The sequence below is a fragment of the Pseudophryne corroboree genome, chromosome 8, assembly GCF_028390025.1.
Source record: "Pseudophryne corroboree isolate aPseCor3 chromosome 8, aPseCor3.hap2, whole genome shotgun sequence".
Lineage (NCBI taxonomy): Eukaryota > Metazoa > Chordata > Amphibia > Anura > Myobatrachidae > Pseudophryne > Pseudophryne corroboree.
This window is the reverse complement of record NC_086451.1, coordinates 447925083-447943539: the sequence shown is the minus strand read 5'-3', so window position 1 is coordinate 447943539 and position 18457 is coordinate 447925083. Positions and strand designations below refer to the sequence as shown.

Sequence of the window (18457 nt, the reverse complement as noted above, 5' to 3'; positions counted from 1 at the left end):
CCTGCGGAGCCCGTCTATCCCCATGGACCTTACGGAGTCCCCAGCATCCTCTAGGACGTAAGTGAAAAAGGTGTTTAAGACAGGTGAGGGCAATCACACAGTAAGAGGGAAGTCCAGAAGCAGAGCATTCTGTCCCTCCTGGAGAGGGTCATGTTGGGAGGTATGTACTAGGCCGTATATAGGCCCTCATTCCGAGTTGTTCGCTCGGTATTTTTCATCGCATCGCAGTGAAAATCCGCTTAGTACGCATGCGCAATGTTCGCACTGCGACTGCGCCAAGTAACTTTACTATGAAGAAAGTATTTTTACTCACGGCTTTTTCTTCGCTCCGGCGATCGTAATGTGATTGACAGGAAATGGGTGTTACTGGGCGGAAACACGGCGTTTCAGGGGCGTGTGGCTGAAAACGCTACCGTTTCCGGAAAAAACGCAGGAGTGGCCGGAGAAACGGTGGGAGTGCCTGGGCGAACGCTGGGTGTGTTTGTGACGTCAACCAGGAACGACAAGCACTGAAATGATCGCACAGGCAGAGTAAGTCTGGAGCTACTCTGAAACTGCTAAGTAGTTAGTAATCGCATTATTGCGAATACATCGGTCGCAATTTTAAGAAGCTAAGATTCACTCCCAGTAGGCGGCGGCTTAGCGTGTGTAACTCTGCTAAATTCGCCTTGCGACCGATCAACTCGGAATGAGGGCCATAATTAAGCATTATTGTGCCTGTTGTTATTATTATGATCTAAGCATACCTCCCAGCATGACCCTTTCCAGGAGGAACACAATGCTCTGCTCCTGGACTTCCCTCTTACTGTATGATTGCCGGCACCTGTGCTGACTCACCTTTCTTATCCAGTAACCTGTTCAATACAGGTGCTGGCAATCATACAGTAAGAGGGAAGTCCAGGAGCAGAGCATTGTGTCCCCCCTGGAGAGGGTCATGTTGGGGGGTATGTATAAGATAAATGTTTGTATACAGATAATACCAGCTGTATATGGGTGAGGGGGGATGCAGTTAAAAATAAGAATTTACTTACCGATAATTCTATTTCTCGTAGTCCGTAGTGGATGCTGGGGACTCCGTAAGGACCATGGGGAATAGCGGCTCCGAAGGAGGCTGGGCACATCTAAAGAAAGCTTTAGGACTACCTGGTGTGCACTGGCTCCTCCCCCTATGACCTTCCTCCAAGCCTCAGTTAGGATACTGTGCCCGGACGAGCGTACACAATAAGGAAGGATTTTGAATCCCGGGTAAGACTCATACCAGCCACACCAATCACACCGTATAACTTGTGATCTAAACCCAGTTAACAGTATGATAACAGAGGAGCCTCTGTAAAGATGGCTCACTACAACAATAACCCGATTTAGTTAACAATAACTATGTACCAGTAATGCAGACAATCCGCACTTGGGATGGGCGCCCAGCATCCACTACGGACTACGAGAAATAGAATTATCGGTAAGTAAATTCTTATTTTCTCTGACGTCCTAAGTGGATGCTGGGGACTCCGTAAGGACCATGGGGATTATACCAAAGCTCCCAAACGGGCGGGAGAGTGCGGATGACTCTGCAGCACCGAATGAGAGAACTCCAGGTCCTCCTCAGCCAGGGTATCAATTTTGTAGAATTTACAAACGTATTTTCTCCTGACCCAGTAGCTGCTCGGCAAAGTTGTAAAGCCGAGACCCCTCGGGCAGCCGCCCAAGATGAGCCCACCTTCCTTGTGGAGTGGGCATTTACATATTTTTGGCAGTGGCAAGCCTGCCACAGAATGTGCAAGCTGAATTGTACTACAACTCCAACTAGCAATAGTCTGCCTAGAAGCAGGAGCACCCAGCTTGTTGGGTGCATACAGGATAAACAGCGAGTCAGATTCCCTGACTCCAGCCGTCCTGGAAATATATTTTCAGGGTCCTGACCACGTCTAGCCACTTGGAGTCCTCCAAGGCCCTAGTAGCCGCAGGCACCACAATAGGTTGGTTCAAGTGAATTCTGAAAACCACCTTAGGGAGAAACTGAGGACGAGTCCTCAATTCCGCCCTATCCGAATGGAAACTCAGATAAGGGCTTTTACAGGATAAAGCCGCCAATTCTGACACGCGCGCAAGGGCCAACAGCATGGCCACTTTCCCTGTGAGATATTTTAACTCCACAGATTTAAGTGGGTCAAACCAATGTGACTTTGGAACTCAAAACTACATTGAGATCCCAAAGTGCCACTGGAGGCACAAAAGGAGGCTGTATATGCAGTACCCCTTTTACAAACATCTGAACTTCAGGGACTGAAGCTAGTTCTTTTTGGAAGAAAATTGACAGAGCCGAAATTTGAACCTTAATGGACCCCAATTTCAGGCCCATAGACACTCCTGTTTGCAGGAAATGTAGGAATCGACCCAGTTGAATTTCCTCCGTCGGGCCTTACTGGCCTCGCACCACGCAACATATTGTCGCCAAATGCGGTGATAATGTTTTGCGGTTACATCCTTCCTGGCTATGATCAGGATAGGGATGACTTCATCCGGAATGCCTTTTTTTTTTTTCAGGATCCGGCGTTCAACCGCCATGCTGTCAAACGCAGCCGTGGTAAGTCTTGGAACAGACAGGGTCCTTGCTGGAGCAGGTCCCTTCTTAGAGGTAGAGGCCACGGATCCTCCGTGAGCATCTCTTGAAGTTCCGGCTACCAAGTTCTTCTTGGCCAATCCGGAGCCACGAATATAGTGCTTACTCCTCTCCATCTTATAATTCTCAGTACCTTGGGTATGAGAGGCAGAGGAGGGAACACATACACTGACTGGTACACCCACGATGTTACCAGAGCGTCTACAGCTATTGCCTGAGGGTCCCTTGACCTGGCGCAATACCTGTCGAGTTTTTCCCAACGGTTTATAATCATGTGGAAGACTTCTGGGTGAAGTCCCCACTCTCCCGGGTGGAGGCCGTGCTGAGGAAATCTGCTTCCCAGTTGTCCACTCCCGGAATGAATACTGCTGACAGTGCTATCACCTGATTTTCCGCCCAGCGAAGAATCCTTGCAGCTTCTGCCATTGCCCTCCTGCTTCTTGTGCCACCCTGTCTGTTTACGGGGGTGACTGCCGTGATGTTGTCCGACTGGATCAACACCGGCTGACCTTGAAGCAGAGGTCTTGCTAAGCTTAGGGCATTGTAAATGGCCCTTAGCTTCAGGATATTTATGTGAAGTGATGTCTCCAGGCTTGACCATAAGCCCTGGATATTCCTTCCCTGTGTGACTGCTCCCCAGCCTCGCAGGCTGGCATCCGTGGTCACCAGGACCCAGTCCTGAATGCCGAATCTGCGGCCCTCTAGAAGATGAGCACTCTGCAACCACCACAGGAGGAATACCCCTGCCCTTGGTGACAGGGTTATCCGCTGATGCATCTGAAGATGCGACCCGGACCATTTGTCCAGCAGGTCCCACTGGAAAGTTCTTGTGTGGAATCTGCCGAATGGGATTGCTTCGTAGGAAGCCACCATTTTTACCCAGAACCCTTGTGCATTGATGCACTGAGACTTGGCTCGGTTTTAGGAGGTTCCTGACTAGCTCGGATAACTCCCTGGCTTTCTCCTCCGGGAGAAACACCTTTTTCTGGACTGTGTCCAGGATCATCCCTAGGAACAGAAGACAAGTCGTCGGAACCAGCTGCGATTTTGGAATATTGAGAATCCAATCGTGCTGCCGCAACACTACCTGAGATAGTGCTACACCGACCTCCAACTGTTCCCTGGATCTTACCCTTATCAGGGAATCGTCCAAGTAAGGTATAACTAAAATCCCCTTCTTTCGAAGGAATATCATCATTTCGGCCATTACCTTGGTAAAGACCCGGGGTGCCGTGGACCATCCATACGGCAGCGTCTGAACTGATAGTGACAGTTCTGTACCATAAACCTGAGGTACCCTTGGTGAGAAGGGTAAATTTTGAAAAGAAGGTAAGCATCCTTGATGTCCCGAGACATCATGTAGTCCCCTTCTTCCAGGTTCACAATCACTGCTCTGAGTGACTCAATCTTGAATTTGAACCTCTGTATGTAAGTGTTCAAAGATTTTAGATTTTAGATTTAGAATCGGTCTCACCGAGCCGTCTGGCTTCGGTACCACAACAGTGTGGAATAATACCCTGTTCCCTGTTGCAGGAGGGGTACCTTGATTATCACCTGTTGGAAATACAGCTTGTGAATGGCTTCCAAAACTGTCTCCGTTCAGAAGGAGACATCGGTAATGCCGACTTTAGGAAAACGGCGAGGGGGAGACGTCTCGAATTCTAATTTGTACCCCTGAGATATCACCTGAAGGATTCAGGGGTCTACTTGCGAGTGAGCCCACTGCGCGCTGAAATTCCTTGAGACGGGCCCCCCACCGTGCCTGATTCTGCTTGTAAAGCCCCAGCGTCATACTGAGGGCTTGGCAGAGGCGGGAGAGGGTTTCTGTTCCTGGGAACTGGCTGATTTCTGCAGCCTTTTTCGTCTCCCTCTGTCACGGGGTAGAAATGAGGAACCTTTTTGCCCCTTGTCCACGAAAAGACTGCGCCTGATAATACGGCGTCTTCTCATGTTGAGAGGCGACCTGGGGTACAAACGTGGATTTCCCAGCTGTTGCCATGGCCACCAGGTTTGAAAGACCGACCCCAAATAACTCCTCCCCTTAATAAGGCAATACTTCCAAATGCCGTTTGGAATACGCATCACCTGACCACTGACGTGTCCATAACCCTCTACTGGTAGAAATGGACAACGCACTTAGACTTGATGCCAGTTGGCAAATATTCCGCTGTGCATCACGAATATATATAAATGCATCTTTTAAATGCTCTATAGGCAAAAATATACTGTCCCTATCTAGGGTATCAATATTTTCAGTCAGGGAATCCGACCACGCCAACCCAGCACTGCACATCCAGGCTGAGGCTATTGCTGGTCGCAGTATAACACCAGTATGTGTGTAAATACATTTTAGGATACCCTCCTGCTTTCTATCAGCAGGATCCTTAAGGGCGGCCATCTCAGGAGAGGGTAGAGCCCTTACAAGCGTGTGAGCGCTTTATCCCCCCTAGGGGGTGTTTCCCAACGCACCCTAACCTCTGGCGGGAAAGGATATAATGCCAATTTTAGAAATTATCAGTTGTTATCGGGGGAAAACCACGCATCATCACACACCTCATTTAATTTCTCAGATTCAGGAAAACTACAGGTAGTTTTTCCTCACCGAACATAATACCCCTTTTTGGTGGTACTCGTATTTCAGAAATGTGTAAAACATTTTTCATTGCCTCAATCATGTAACGTGTGGCCCTACTGGAAGTCACATTTGTCTCTTCACCGTCGACACTGGAGTCAGTATCCGTGTCGGCGTCTATATCTGCCATCTGAGGTAACGGGCGCTTTAGAGCCCCTGACGGCCTATGAGACGTCTGGACAGGCACAAGCTGAGTAGCCGGCTGTCTCATGTCAACCACTGTCTTTTATACAGAGCTGACACTGTCACGTATTCCTTCCAACAGTACATCCACTCAGGTGTCGACCCCCTAGGGGGTGACATCATTATTACAGGCAATCTGCTCCGTCTCCACATCATTTTTCTCCTCATACATGTTGACACAAACGTACCGACATACAGCACACACACAGGGAATGCTCTGATAGAGGACAGGACCCCACTAGCCCTTTGGGGAGACAGAGGGAGAGTTTGCCAGCACACACCACAGCGCTATATATATACAGGGATAACCTTATATAAGTGTTTTTCCCCTTATAGCTGCTGTATCTTTAATACTGCGCTTATTTGTGCCCCCCCTCTCTTTTTTAACCCTTTCTGTAGTGTAGTGACTGCAGGGGAGAGACAGGGAGCTTTCCCTCCAACTGAGCTGTGAGGGAAAATGGCGCCAGTGTGCTGAGGAGATAGGCTCCGCCCCTTTTTTGCGGACTTTTCTCCTGCATTTTTATGGAATCTGGCAGGGGTTAAAATTCATCCATATAGCCCTGGGGGCTATATGTGATGTATTTTCGCCAGCCAAGGTGTTTTTATTGCTGCTCAGGGCGCCCCCCCCCTAGCGCCCTGCACCCTCAGTGACCGAAGTGTGAAGTGTGCTGAGAAGCAATGGCGCACAGCTGCAGTGCTGTGCGCTACCTTGGTGAAGACAGGATGTCTTCTGCCGCCGATATTCCGGACCTCTTCTTGCTTCTGGCTCTGTAAGGGGGCCGGCGGCGCGGCTCTGGGACCGGACTCCGAGGCTGGGCCTGTGTTCGGTCCCTCTGGAGCTAATGGTGTCCAGTAGCCTAAGAAGCCCAATCCATCCTGCACGCAGGTGAGTTCGCTTCTTCTCCCCTTAGTCCCTCGATGCAGTGAGCCTGTTGCCAGCAGGTCTCACTGAAAATAATAAACCTAACTAAAACTTTCACTAAGAAGCTCAGGAGAGCCCCTAGTGTGCACCCTTCTCGTTCGGGCACAGAGAACTAACTGAGGCTTGGAGGAGGGTCATAGGGGGAGGAGCCAGTGCACACCAGGTAGTCTTAAAGCATTCTTTAGATGTGCCCAGCCTCCTTCGGAGCCGCTATTCCCCATGGTCCTTACGGAGTCCCCAGCATCCACTTAGGACGTCAGAGAAATACCGGCTGTCGGGTTCCCGGCGTTCAGGGGACCGACACCAGAATCCCGACAGCCGGTGAAACACCACCAGATGGAATCCCGACCTCCGCAGGGTATTCCCACTCGGTTAGTGAGTCCATGCCACCAACCGAGTGGGAACATAACCTGTGGTGAGTGAAGTGAGCCCCCGGGCACGAAGCATGGCGAGCGTAGGGGCCCGTGAGGGGACTTGCTGCTGGGATTCCGACAGACGGGATGGCGCATTCAGTATACTGACAGCTTGCATCCCGTCTGCCGGTGATACATACCGATATCAGGTGATGTCAGTGTCCTGTGTATAATATGTGTGATATGTAACAGTCTCTGTCTCTCTCAGACAGTCACACGCTGCGGTATTATTACACGGCGGTCTCAGGGAAAGGATCGGGGCTGCCGGAGTACTCTTCAGTTGGATATGTGGATGATCAGCAGATTGCACATTATAACAGTGACTCTCGTGTCACACGTCCTGTGGCTCAGTGGATGAATAATGAAGGATCAGAGTACTGGGAAGGAGAGACACAGAAGGGTAAAGGCCGTGAGGCTGTATTCAGACACAATGTGAGGACAGCGATGAGCCGCTTCAACCAGACTGGAGGTGAGACACACACTGCACTATATATACACATAACACACACACTACACTGTATATACACATAACACACACACTACACTGTATATACACATAACACACACTACACTGTATATACACATAACACACTCTACACTGTATATACACATAACACACACTATACTGTATATACACATAACACACACACACTACACTGTATATACACATAACACACACACTGCACTGTATATACACATAACACACACTGCACTGTATATACACATAGCACACACTGCACTGTATATACACATAGCACACACTGCACTGTATATACACATTACACACACATTACACTGTATATACACATAACACACACACTGCACTGTATATACACATAACACACACTGCACTGTATATACACATAGCACACACTGCACTGTATATACACATAGCACACACTGCACTGTATATACACATAACACACACTGCACTATATATACACATAACACACACTACACTGTATATACACATAGCACACACTCTACACTGTATATACACATAGCACACACACTGCACTGTATATACACATAGCACACACACTACACTGTATATACACATAGCACACACACTACACTGTATGTACACATAGCACACACACTGCACTGTATATACACATAGCACACACTGCACTGTATATACACATAACACACACTGCACTATATATACACATAACACACACTACACTGTATATACACATAGCACACACACTACACTGTATATACACATAGCACACACACTACACTGTATGTACACATAGCACACACACTACACTGTATATACACATAGCACACACACTACACTGTATGTACACATAGCACACACACTACACTGTATATACACATAGCACACACTGCACTGTATATACACATAACACACACTGCACTATATATACACATAACACACACTACACTGTATATACACATAGCACACACACTACACTGTATATACACATAGCACACACACTACACTGTATGTACACATAGCACACACACTACACTGTATATACACATAGCACACACACTACACTGTATGTACACATAGCACACACACTACACTGTATATACACATAGCACACACACTACACTGTATGTACACATAGCACACACACTACACTGTATATACACATAGCACACACACTACACTGTATGTACACATAACACACACACTGCACTGTATATACACATAGCATGCACACTGCTCTGTATGTACACATATCATATACACCTAACACATATTTCTCTGACGTCCTAGTGGATGCTGGGGACTCCGAAAGGACCATGGGGAATAGCGGCTCCACAGGAGACTGGGCACAAAAGTAAAAAGCTTTAGGACTACCTGGTGTGCACTGGCTCCTCCCCCTATGACCCTCCTCCAAGCCTCAGTTAGATTTTTGTGCCCGAACGAGAAGGGTGCACTCTAGGTGGCTCTCCTGAGCTGCTTAGGGAAAAGTTTAAAGTTAGGTTTTTTATTTTCAGTGAGTCCTGCTGGCAACAGGCTCACTGCATCGTGGGACTAAGGGGAGAAGAAGCGAACTCACCTGCGTGCAGAGTGGATTGGGCTTCTTAGGCTACTGGACATTAGCTCCAGAGGGATCGATCACAGGCCCAGCCATGGATGGGTCCCGGAGCCGCGCCGCCGGCCCCCTTACAGAGCCAGAAGACAGAAGAGGTCCAGAAATCGGCGGCAGAAGACATCCTGTCTTCAACAAGGTAGCGCACAGCACCGCAGCTGTGCGCCATTGCTCTCAGCACACTTCACACTCCGGTCACTGAGGGTGCAGGGCGCAGGGGCGCCCTGAGACGCAATAAAAACACCTTTGATGGCTAAAAATGCATCACATATAGCTCCTGGGCTATATGGATGCATTTAACCCCTGCCAGTTTTCCTTAAAAAAGCGGGAGAAAGGCCGCCGAGAAGGGGGCAGAGCCTATCTCCTCAGCACACAAGCGCCATTTTCCCTCACAGCTCCGCTGGAAGGACGGCTCCCTGACTCTCCCCTGCACTCCTGCACTACAGAAACAGGGTAAAACAAGAGAGGGGGGGCACTAATTTGGCATATATAAACTATATAGCAGCTATAAGGGAGAAACACTTATATAAGGTTGTCCCTATACATATATATATAGCGCTCTGGTGTGTGCTGGCAAACTCTCCCTCTGTCTCCCCAAAGGGCTAGTGGGGTCCTGTCCTCTATCAGAGCATCCCCTGTGTGTGTGCTGTGTGTCGGTATGTTTGTGTCGACATGTATGAGGAGGAAAATGATGTGGAGGCGGAGCAATTGCCTGTAATGGAGATGTCACCCCCTAGGGAGTCGACACCTGAGTGGATGGTCTTATGGAAGGAATTACGTGATAGTGTCAGCACGTTACAAAAGACTGTTGACGACATGAGACAGCCGGCAACTCAGCTAGTGCCTGTCCAGGCGTCTCAAACACCGTCAGGGGCTCTAAAGCGCCCGTTACCTCAGATGGTCGACACAGACCCAGACACGGACACTGACTCCAGTGTCGACGGTGAGGAAACAAACGTATTTTCCAGTAGGGCCACACGTTACATGATCACGGCAATGAAGGAGGTTTTGCACATTTCTGATACTACAAGTACCACAAAAAGGGGTATTATGTGGGGTGTGAAAAAACTACCCGTAGTTTTTCCTGAATCAGATGAATTAAATGAAGTGTGTGATGAAGCGTGGGTTTCCCCCGATAAAAAACTGCTAATTTCAAAAAAATTATTGGCATTATTCCCTTTCCCGCCAGAGGTTAGGGCGCGTTGGGAAACACCCCCTAGGGTAGATAAGGCGCTCACACGCTTATCAAAACAAGTGGCGTTACCGTCTCCGGATACGGCCGCCCTCAAGGAGCCAGCTGATAGAAAGCTGGAAAATATCCTAAAAAGTATATACACACATACTGGTGTTATACTGCGACCAGCAATCGCCTCAGCCTGGATGTGCAGTGCTGGGGTGGCTTGGTCGGATTCCCTGACTGAAAATATTGATACCCTGGATAGGGACTGTATATTACTGACTATAGAGCATTTAAAGGATGCATTTCTATATATGTGAGATGCACAGAGGGATATTTGCACTCTGGCATCAAGAGTAAGTGTGCTGTCCATTTCTGCCAGAAGAGGGTTATGGACGCGACAGTGGTCAGGTGATGCGGATTCCAAACGGCATATGGAAGTATTGCCGTATAAACGGGAGGAGTTATTTGGGGTCGGTCTATCGGACCTGGTGGCCACGGCAACGGCTGGGAAATCCACCTTTTTACCCCAGGTCACCTCTCAGCAGAAAAAGACACCGTCTTTTCAGCCTCAGTCCTTTCGTCCCCATAAGGGCAAGCGGGCAAAAGGCCAGTCATATCTGCCCCGGGGCAGAGGAAGGGGAAAAAGACTGCAGCAGGCAGCCTCTTCCCAGGAACAGAAGCCCTCCCCCGCTTCTGCCAAGTCCTCAGCATGACGCTGGGGCCTTACAAGCGGACTCAGGTACGGTGGGGGGTCGTCTCAAGAGTTTCAGCGCGCAGTGGGCTCACTCGCAAGTGGACCCCTGGATCCTGCAGATAGTATCTCAGGGGTACAAATTGGAATTCGAGACGTCTCCCCCTCGCCGGTTCCTGAAGTCTGCTTTACCAACGTCTCCCTCCGACAGGGAGGCGGTATGGGAAGCCATTCACAAGCTGTATTCCCAGCAGGTGATAATCAAAGTACCCCTCCTACAACAGGGAAAGGGGTATTATTCCACACTGTTTGTGGTACCGAAGCCGGACGGCTCGGTGAGACCTATTCTAAATCTGAAATCCTTGAACACTTACATACAAAGGTTCAAATTCAAGATGGAGTCACTCAGAGCAGTGATAGCGAACCTGGAAGAAGGGGACTATATGGTGTCTGTGGACATCAAGGATGCTTACCTCCATGTCCCAATTTGCCCTTCTCACCAAGGGTACCTCGGGTTCGTGGTACAGAACTGTCACTATCAGTTTCAGACGCTGCCGTTTGGATTGTCCACGGCACCCCGGGTCTTTACCAAGGTAATGGCCGAAATGATGATTCTTCTTCGAAGAAAAGGCGTCTTAATTATCCCTTACTTGGACGATCTCCTGATAAGGGCAAGGTCCAGAGAACAGTTAGAGGTCGGAGTAGCACTATCTCAAGAAGTACTACGACAGCACGGGTGGATTCTAAATATTCCAAAATCGCAGCTGATTCTGACGACACGTCTGCTGTTCTTAGGGATGATTCTGGACACAGTCCAGAAAAAGGTGTTTCTCCCGGAGGAGAAAGCCAGGGAGTTATCCGAGCTAGTCAGGAACCTCCTAAAACCAGGCCAACTGTCAGTGCATCAATGCACAAGGGTCCTGGGAAAAATGGTGGCTTCTTACGAAGCGATTCCATTCGGCAGATTCCACACAAGAACTTTTCAGTGGGATTTGCTGGACAAATGGTCCGGATCGCATCTTCAGATGCATCAGCGGATAACCCTGTCTCCAAGGACAAGGGTGTCTCTTCTGTGGTGGTTGCAGAGTGCTCATCTTCTAGAGGGCCGCAGATTCGGCATTCAGGACTGGGTCCTGGTGACCACGGATGCCAGCCTGAGAGGCTGGGGAGCAGTCACACAGGGAAGAAACTTCCAGGGCGTGTGGTCAAGCTTGGAGACTTCACTTCACATAAATATACTGGAGCTAAGGGCCATTTACAATGCTCTAAGCCTAGCAAGACCTCTGCTTCAAGGTCAGCCGGTGTTGATCCAGTCAGACAACATCACGGCAGTAGCCCACGTAAACAGACAGGGCGGCACAAGAAGCAGGAGGGCAATGGCAGAAGCTGCAAGGATTCTTCGCTGGGCGGAAAATCATGTGATAGCACTGTCAGCAGTGTTCATTCCGGGAGTGGACAACTGGGAAGCAGACTTCCTCAGCAGGCACGACCTCCACCCGGGAGAGTGGGGACTTCATCCGGAAGTCTTCCACATGATTGTGAACCGTTGGGAAAAACCAAAGGTGGACATGATGGCGTCCCGCCTCAACAAAAAACTGGACAGGTATTGCGCCAGGTCAAGGGACCCTCAGGCAATAGCTGTGGACGCTCTGGTAATGCCATGGGTGTACCAGTCAGTGTATGTGTTCCCTCCTCTGCCTCTCATACCCAAGGTACTGAGAATTATAAGACGAAGAGGAGTAAGAACTATACTCGTGGCTCCGGATTGGCCAAGAAGGACTTGGTACCCGGAACTTCAAGAGATGCTCACAGAGGACCCGTGGCCTCTGCCGCTAAGAAGGGACCTGCTTCAGCAAGGACCCTGTCTGTTCCAAGACTTACCGCAGCTGCGTTTGACGGCATGGCGGTTGAACGCCGGATCCTGAAGGAAAAAGGCATTCCGGAGGAAGTCATCCCTATTTTTACACTGTATACACACACATAATACACACTGCACTGTATATACACATATCATACACACTACACTATGGCCCTCATTCCGAGTTGATCGCTCGCAAGCGGATTTTAGCAGATTTGCTCATGCTAAGCCGCCGCCTACTGGGAGTGAATCTTAGCATCTTAAAATTGCGAACGATGTATTCGCAATATTGCGATTACACACCTCGTAGCAGTTTCTGAGTAGCTTCAGACTTACTCTGCCAGTGCGATCAGTTCAGTGCTTGTCGTTCCTGGTTTGACGTCACAAACACACCCAGCGTTCGCCCAGACACTCCTCCGTTTCTCCAGCCACTCCCGCGTTTTTTCCCGAAACGGTAGCGTTTTTCCCCACACGCCCATAAAACGGCCAGTTTCCGCCCAGTAACACCCATTTCCTGTCAATCACATTACGATCGCCAGACCGATGAAAAAGCCGTGAGTAAAAATACTTACTTCATAGCAAATTTACTTGGCGCAGTCGCAGTGCGAACATTGCGCATGCGCACTAAGCGGAAAATCGCTGCGATGCGAAGATTTTTATCGAGCGAACGACTCGGAATGAGGGCCTATATATACACACACACACACACACTACACTGTATATAACACACTACACGTATACACAGTATAATATAAAGACTACACTGCATACCCAACATAACATACACACACTGTATATACAAATAACACATAGATTACATTAAACAGACACATAACACAAATAATAAACTATATATACAGCATAACACACTTCACTGTATACACACACAGACTGCACTGTATATGCACACATGCACACACACTGTATACAGAGCCAGCCCTATACGGTAAGCAGTGCAGGAAGGTGTTGGACTGGAGAGGCGCCTTTCCTTCTCTGCCAGCTGCCGCTTAGTCACTGTTACCTGCAGTGCCACTCCTGTCACTCATCCCCATGTCTCCCTGTGCTCACTGTCCACCAGTGTCCTCTCCTCCTCTAGTGTATTAGTGATCTCAGCCTTCCTATATGTCACTTTATATCATAAAATAAAAGGATTAGGGAGACTATATCATTTTCTACAGTTTTATATTTATATATATATTTTGTCATGTACAATACATACTATATTCTAATCACTAGTGATTGATTCCTATCTGTTAATGACGTTGGAAAAGAGTGTAAATATTACATCATTTACAATCAGAATTTACATACTAAGTAGTGTACAGATTTTGTGCCTAAATTTCTGAGAAAAAGATGCAGGCGCAGGCACAGCGCCCGTCCTGCGCATGCGTCCGCATTTTCTGCGGGGGGGGGGGGGGGGGGGGGTGATGGTTGGGAAGGGGGGGGGGGGGGGGCAGGCAACACTCCTTTTCCAGGGATGAGACGGAGCGTTGCGGAGGCGGCCAAATGGGGGGCGGAGGCGGCCAAATGGGGGCGTGTCAGGGGCGTTCGCAATTTCTGCTTGTTGAAGTGGGAGAGGCTCCGGTCAGTATGCTGGGTGACCTTGTCATGTGATGGGCGGCCTCCAGCATGTGATCCAAAGGATGCAAAGTCTGCTAATTACCAGCATCTGCTATCATTACTGAATGATCCCTCTATGCAGTATACACACATGTAACACTGTTACTCACACCCAAATGCCACATATATACACTACAATGTATACGTACATAACACACACACACTGTATTGTATACTCACACTCTATAGACACATCCTAAACTAATTTACACAATAGACACATGACAATGTATATACACACACATGACAATATATATACCCACAATACACACTACACTATACAGATGTGTCCTCTTAGATAGTGGCTGCGATGTGTATGAATCGGAGCACTCATGTCGCCACATAGCTATACATTCACTTCAGTAGGAGTGTGCGAGCGCATACGCCAACCGCCCACTGAAGTCTATGGGAGCCGGCTAGCGCTGCGTACAGATGGCATGCCACACTACGTACACATCCCGGTCCCGCTACAGAACGCTGCTATACTCAGCAACACTGTAGCGGGACACATCTGTACACACACACACTATTATGTAACAGGTTGTTTATATAGCTCTTACTTGGCTCTTACACAGAGAGAATATGTTTTCTGATATCAGTCACTGCCCCAGCGGAGTTACTCTATTCCCTACACACAGCCTCACACACTACAAGTCATTTGTCAGACGCCAATTCACCTAACAGTATGGCCGGTGTGTAATAGGCTGATAATTTGCAGGTTGCGGAATTCTGGTGATTTCCAGTGAGTAACAAATCGCTGCATGTAATAGAGTGCAAATTGCCAGAAGTCCGCCATGTTATAAAGACTCATAGCTGGAAGTTCCCAGGCCTATTTCACTAACGTCCTAGAGGATGCTGGGGACTCCGTAAGGACCATGGGGATAGACGGGCTCCGCAGGAGACATGGGCACTAAGAAAAGACTTTAGACTATGGGTGTGTACTAGCTCCTCCCTCTATGCCCCTCCTCCAGACCTCAGTTTATTACTGTGCCCAGAGGAGATGGGTGCAATTACAGGAGCTCTCCTGAGTTTCTGTGAGAAAAGTATTTTAGATAGGTTTTTTATGTTCAGGGAGCCCTGCTGGCAACAGACTCCCTGCAGCGAGGGACTGAGGAGAGAGAAACAGACCTACTTTTTAGTAGCCTCTGTTTCTTAGGCTACTGGACACCATTAGCTCCAGAGGGATTCGTACGCAGGTCTCACCCTCGCCGTCCGTCCAGGAGCCGCGCCGCCGACATCCTCCTCACAGAGCCGGAAGATAGAAGCCGGGTGAGTATGAGAAGAAAGAAGACATCAGAGGCGGCAGAAGACTTCATTTCTTCACTGAGGTAACGCATAGCACTGCAGCTGTGCGCCATTGCTCCCATACACCTCACACTGAGTGGTCACTGTAAGGGTGCAGGGCACAGGGAGGGGTGCCCTGGGCAGCAATAGGGACCTTTTCTGGCAGTAATAACTTATATACAGCTGAGCACTGTATATAAGATGAGCCCCCGCCAGTTTTTGAAAAATTCGAGCGGGACAGAAGCCCGCCGCCGAGGGGGTGGGGCTTCTCCCTCAGCACTCACCAGCGCCATTTTCTCCACAGCACAGCGCTGAGAGGAAGCTCCCTGGACTCTCCCCTACTTATCCACGGATCAGAAGGTTTAAAGGAGGGAGGGGGGCACATAATTGCCGTTTTTCATATATGTATACAGCGCTATCAGGGTAAACATTTTATTAAGTGTTTTTTTTTCCTGGGTATTATAGCGCTGGGTGTGTGCTGGCATACTCTCTCTCTGTCACTCCTAAGGGCCTTGTGGGGGACCTGTCTTCAGATAAGAGGATTCCCTGTGTGTGTGTGGTGTGTCGGTACGTGTGTGTCGACATGTCTGAGCTAGAAGGTTCTCCCAGGGAAGAGGTGGAGCAAATGATTGAAGTGTCTCCGTCGGCAACGCCGACACCTGACTGGGTGGATATGTGGAATGTTTTAAGCGCTAATGTAAATTCATTACATAAAAGGTTGGATAAAACTGAGGCAAAGGTACATGCAGGGTATCAACCCCAGCCTACCCCTATGTCACAGGGATCTTCAGGGTCTCAGAAGCGCCCACTATCACAACTAGTTGACACGGATACAGACACAGATTCTGAGTCTAGTGTCGACTACGATGATGCAAAATTACAGCCAAAGTTGGCTAAAAGTATTCAATATATGTTTATTGCCATGAAAGATATTTTGCATATCACAGAGGAACCCCCTGTCCCAGACACGAGAGTCCTGACGTATAAATGAAAGAAGCCTGAGGTAACTTTTCCCCCTTCTGTAGAGCTGAACGAGTTATTTGAAAAGGCTTGGGAATCTCCAGACAAGAAACTGCAGATTCCCAAGAGGATTCTTATGGCGCATCCTTTCCCAGCTAAGGATAGGATACGGTGGGAATCCTCCCCACGCGTAGACAAAGCGTTGACGCGCTTATCCAAAAAGATAGCGCTGCCATCCCAGGATACGGCTACCCTCAGGGATCCTTCTGAGCGCAAATTGGAGGCTGCTTTAAAGTCTGTTTACACACATTCTGGTACTTTCTTCAGACCGGCGATAGCGTCGGCTTGGGTTTGTAGCGCTGTAGCAGCGTGGACTGATAGCTTATCGACGGGAATTGATACCCTAGATAAGGATACAGTTCTGTTGACCTTAGGACATATTAAAGATGCTGTCTTATATATGAGAGATGCTCAAAGGGACATTGGCCTATTGGGCTCTTGGGTCAACGCTATGTTGATCTCTGCCAGGCGTGTCCTGTGGACCCGACAATGGACAGGTGATGCCGACTCAAAGCGACACATGGAGGTTTTACCGTACAAGGGTGAGGAATTGTTTGGGGAAGGTCTCTCGGACCTGGTCTCCACAGCTACGGCGGGTAAATCAAATTTCTTGCCTTTTATTCCTTCACAGCCTAAGAAAGCACAACATTATCAGATGCAGTCCTTTCGGCCACCGAGAAACAAGAGAGTACGAGGTGCGTCCTTTCTTGCCAGAGGTAAGGGCAGAGGGAAAAAGCTGCCGACCACAGCAAGTTCCCAGGAACAGAAGTCCTCCCCGGCCTCTGCAAAATCCACTGCATGACGCTGGGTCTCCACTATGGGAGTCCGCCCCAGTGGGGGCACGTCTTCGTCTTTTCAGCCACATCTGGGTTCACTCACAGGTGGATCCCTGGGCAATAGAAATTGTTTCCCAGGGTTACAAGCTGGAATTCGAAGAGGTGCCTCCTCGCCGGTTTTTCAAATCGGCTCTACCGTCTTCCCTCCCGGAAAGGGAGGTGGTCTTACATGCAATTCACAAATTGTGTCTTCAATAGGTAGTGGTCAGGGTTCCACTACTCCAACAGGGGAAAGGTTATTACTCAACCCTGTTTGTAGTCCCGAAGCCGGACGGCTCAGTCAGACCCATTTTAAATTTAAAATCCCTAAACCTATACCTGCAAAGGTTCAAATTCAAGATGGAATCGCTCAGAGCGGTCATCGCCAGCCTGGAAGGGGGGGATTTTATGGTATCCCTGGACATAAAGGATGCATACCTTCATGTCCCCATATATCTGCCTCATCAGGCATTCCTAAGATTTGCGGTACAGGATTGTTATTTCCAATTTCAGACGTTGCCGTTTGGGCTTTCCACGGCCCCGAGGATTTTCTCCAAGGTAATGGTGGAAATGATGGTGCTCCTGCGAAAGCAAGGTGTCACAATTATCCCGTACTTGGACGATCTCCTCATAAAAGCAAGATCGCAAGAACAGTTGTTGAAGAGCGTGTCGCTTTCACTGGAGGTGCTACAGCAACACGGCTGGATTCTAAATCTCCCGAAGTCGCAGTTAGTTCCTACGACTCGTCTACCCTTCTTGGGTATGATTCTGGATACAGACCAGAAAAGGGTCTTTCTTCCAACAGAAAAGGCCCAGGAACTCATGACTCTGGTCAGGAATCTCTTGAAGCCAAAGCAGGTGTCAGTTCATCACTGCACTCGGGTCCTAGGGAAAATGGTGGCATCTTACGAGGCCATTTCCTTCGACAGGTTCCATGCGAGGACCTTCCAATGGGACCTACTGGACAAGTGGTCCGGGTCGCATCTACAGATGCGTCAGTTGATCTCCCTGTCACCCAGGACCAGGGTATCTCTACTGTGGTGGCTGCAAAGTGCTCATCTTCTAGAGGGTCGCAGGTTCGGCATCCAGGACTGGATTCTGGTGACCACGGAAGCGAGCCTCCGAGGCTGGGGAGTAGTCACACAAGGAA

At 49.0% G+C, this 18457-nt stretch overlaps 1 protein-coding gene across 3 annotated transcripts in view; it reads left to right on the top strand.

The window, feature by feature from the left end:
- Positions 1-18457, top strand: part of LOC134949559 (H-2 class I histocompatibility antigen, Q9 alpha chain-like) — a 342846-nt gene that overhangs the window by 53156 nt on the left and 271233 nt on the right. For all 3 annotated transcript variants that reach the window (XM_063938218.1, XM_063938217.1, XM_063938216.1), the window contains exon 2: positions 6976-7236. In XM_063938218.1, the coding sequence (XP_063794288.1) occupies positions 6976-7236 (261 nt within the window). The remainder of the gene's footprint in view (positions 1-6975; positions 7237-18457) is intronic.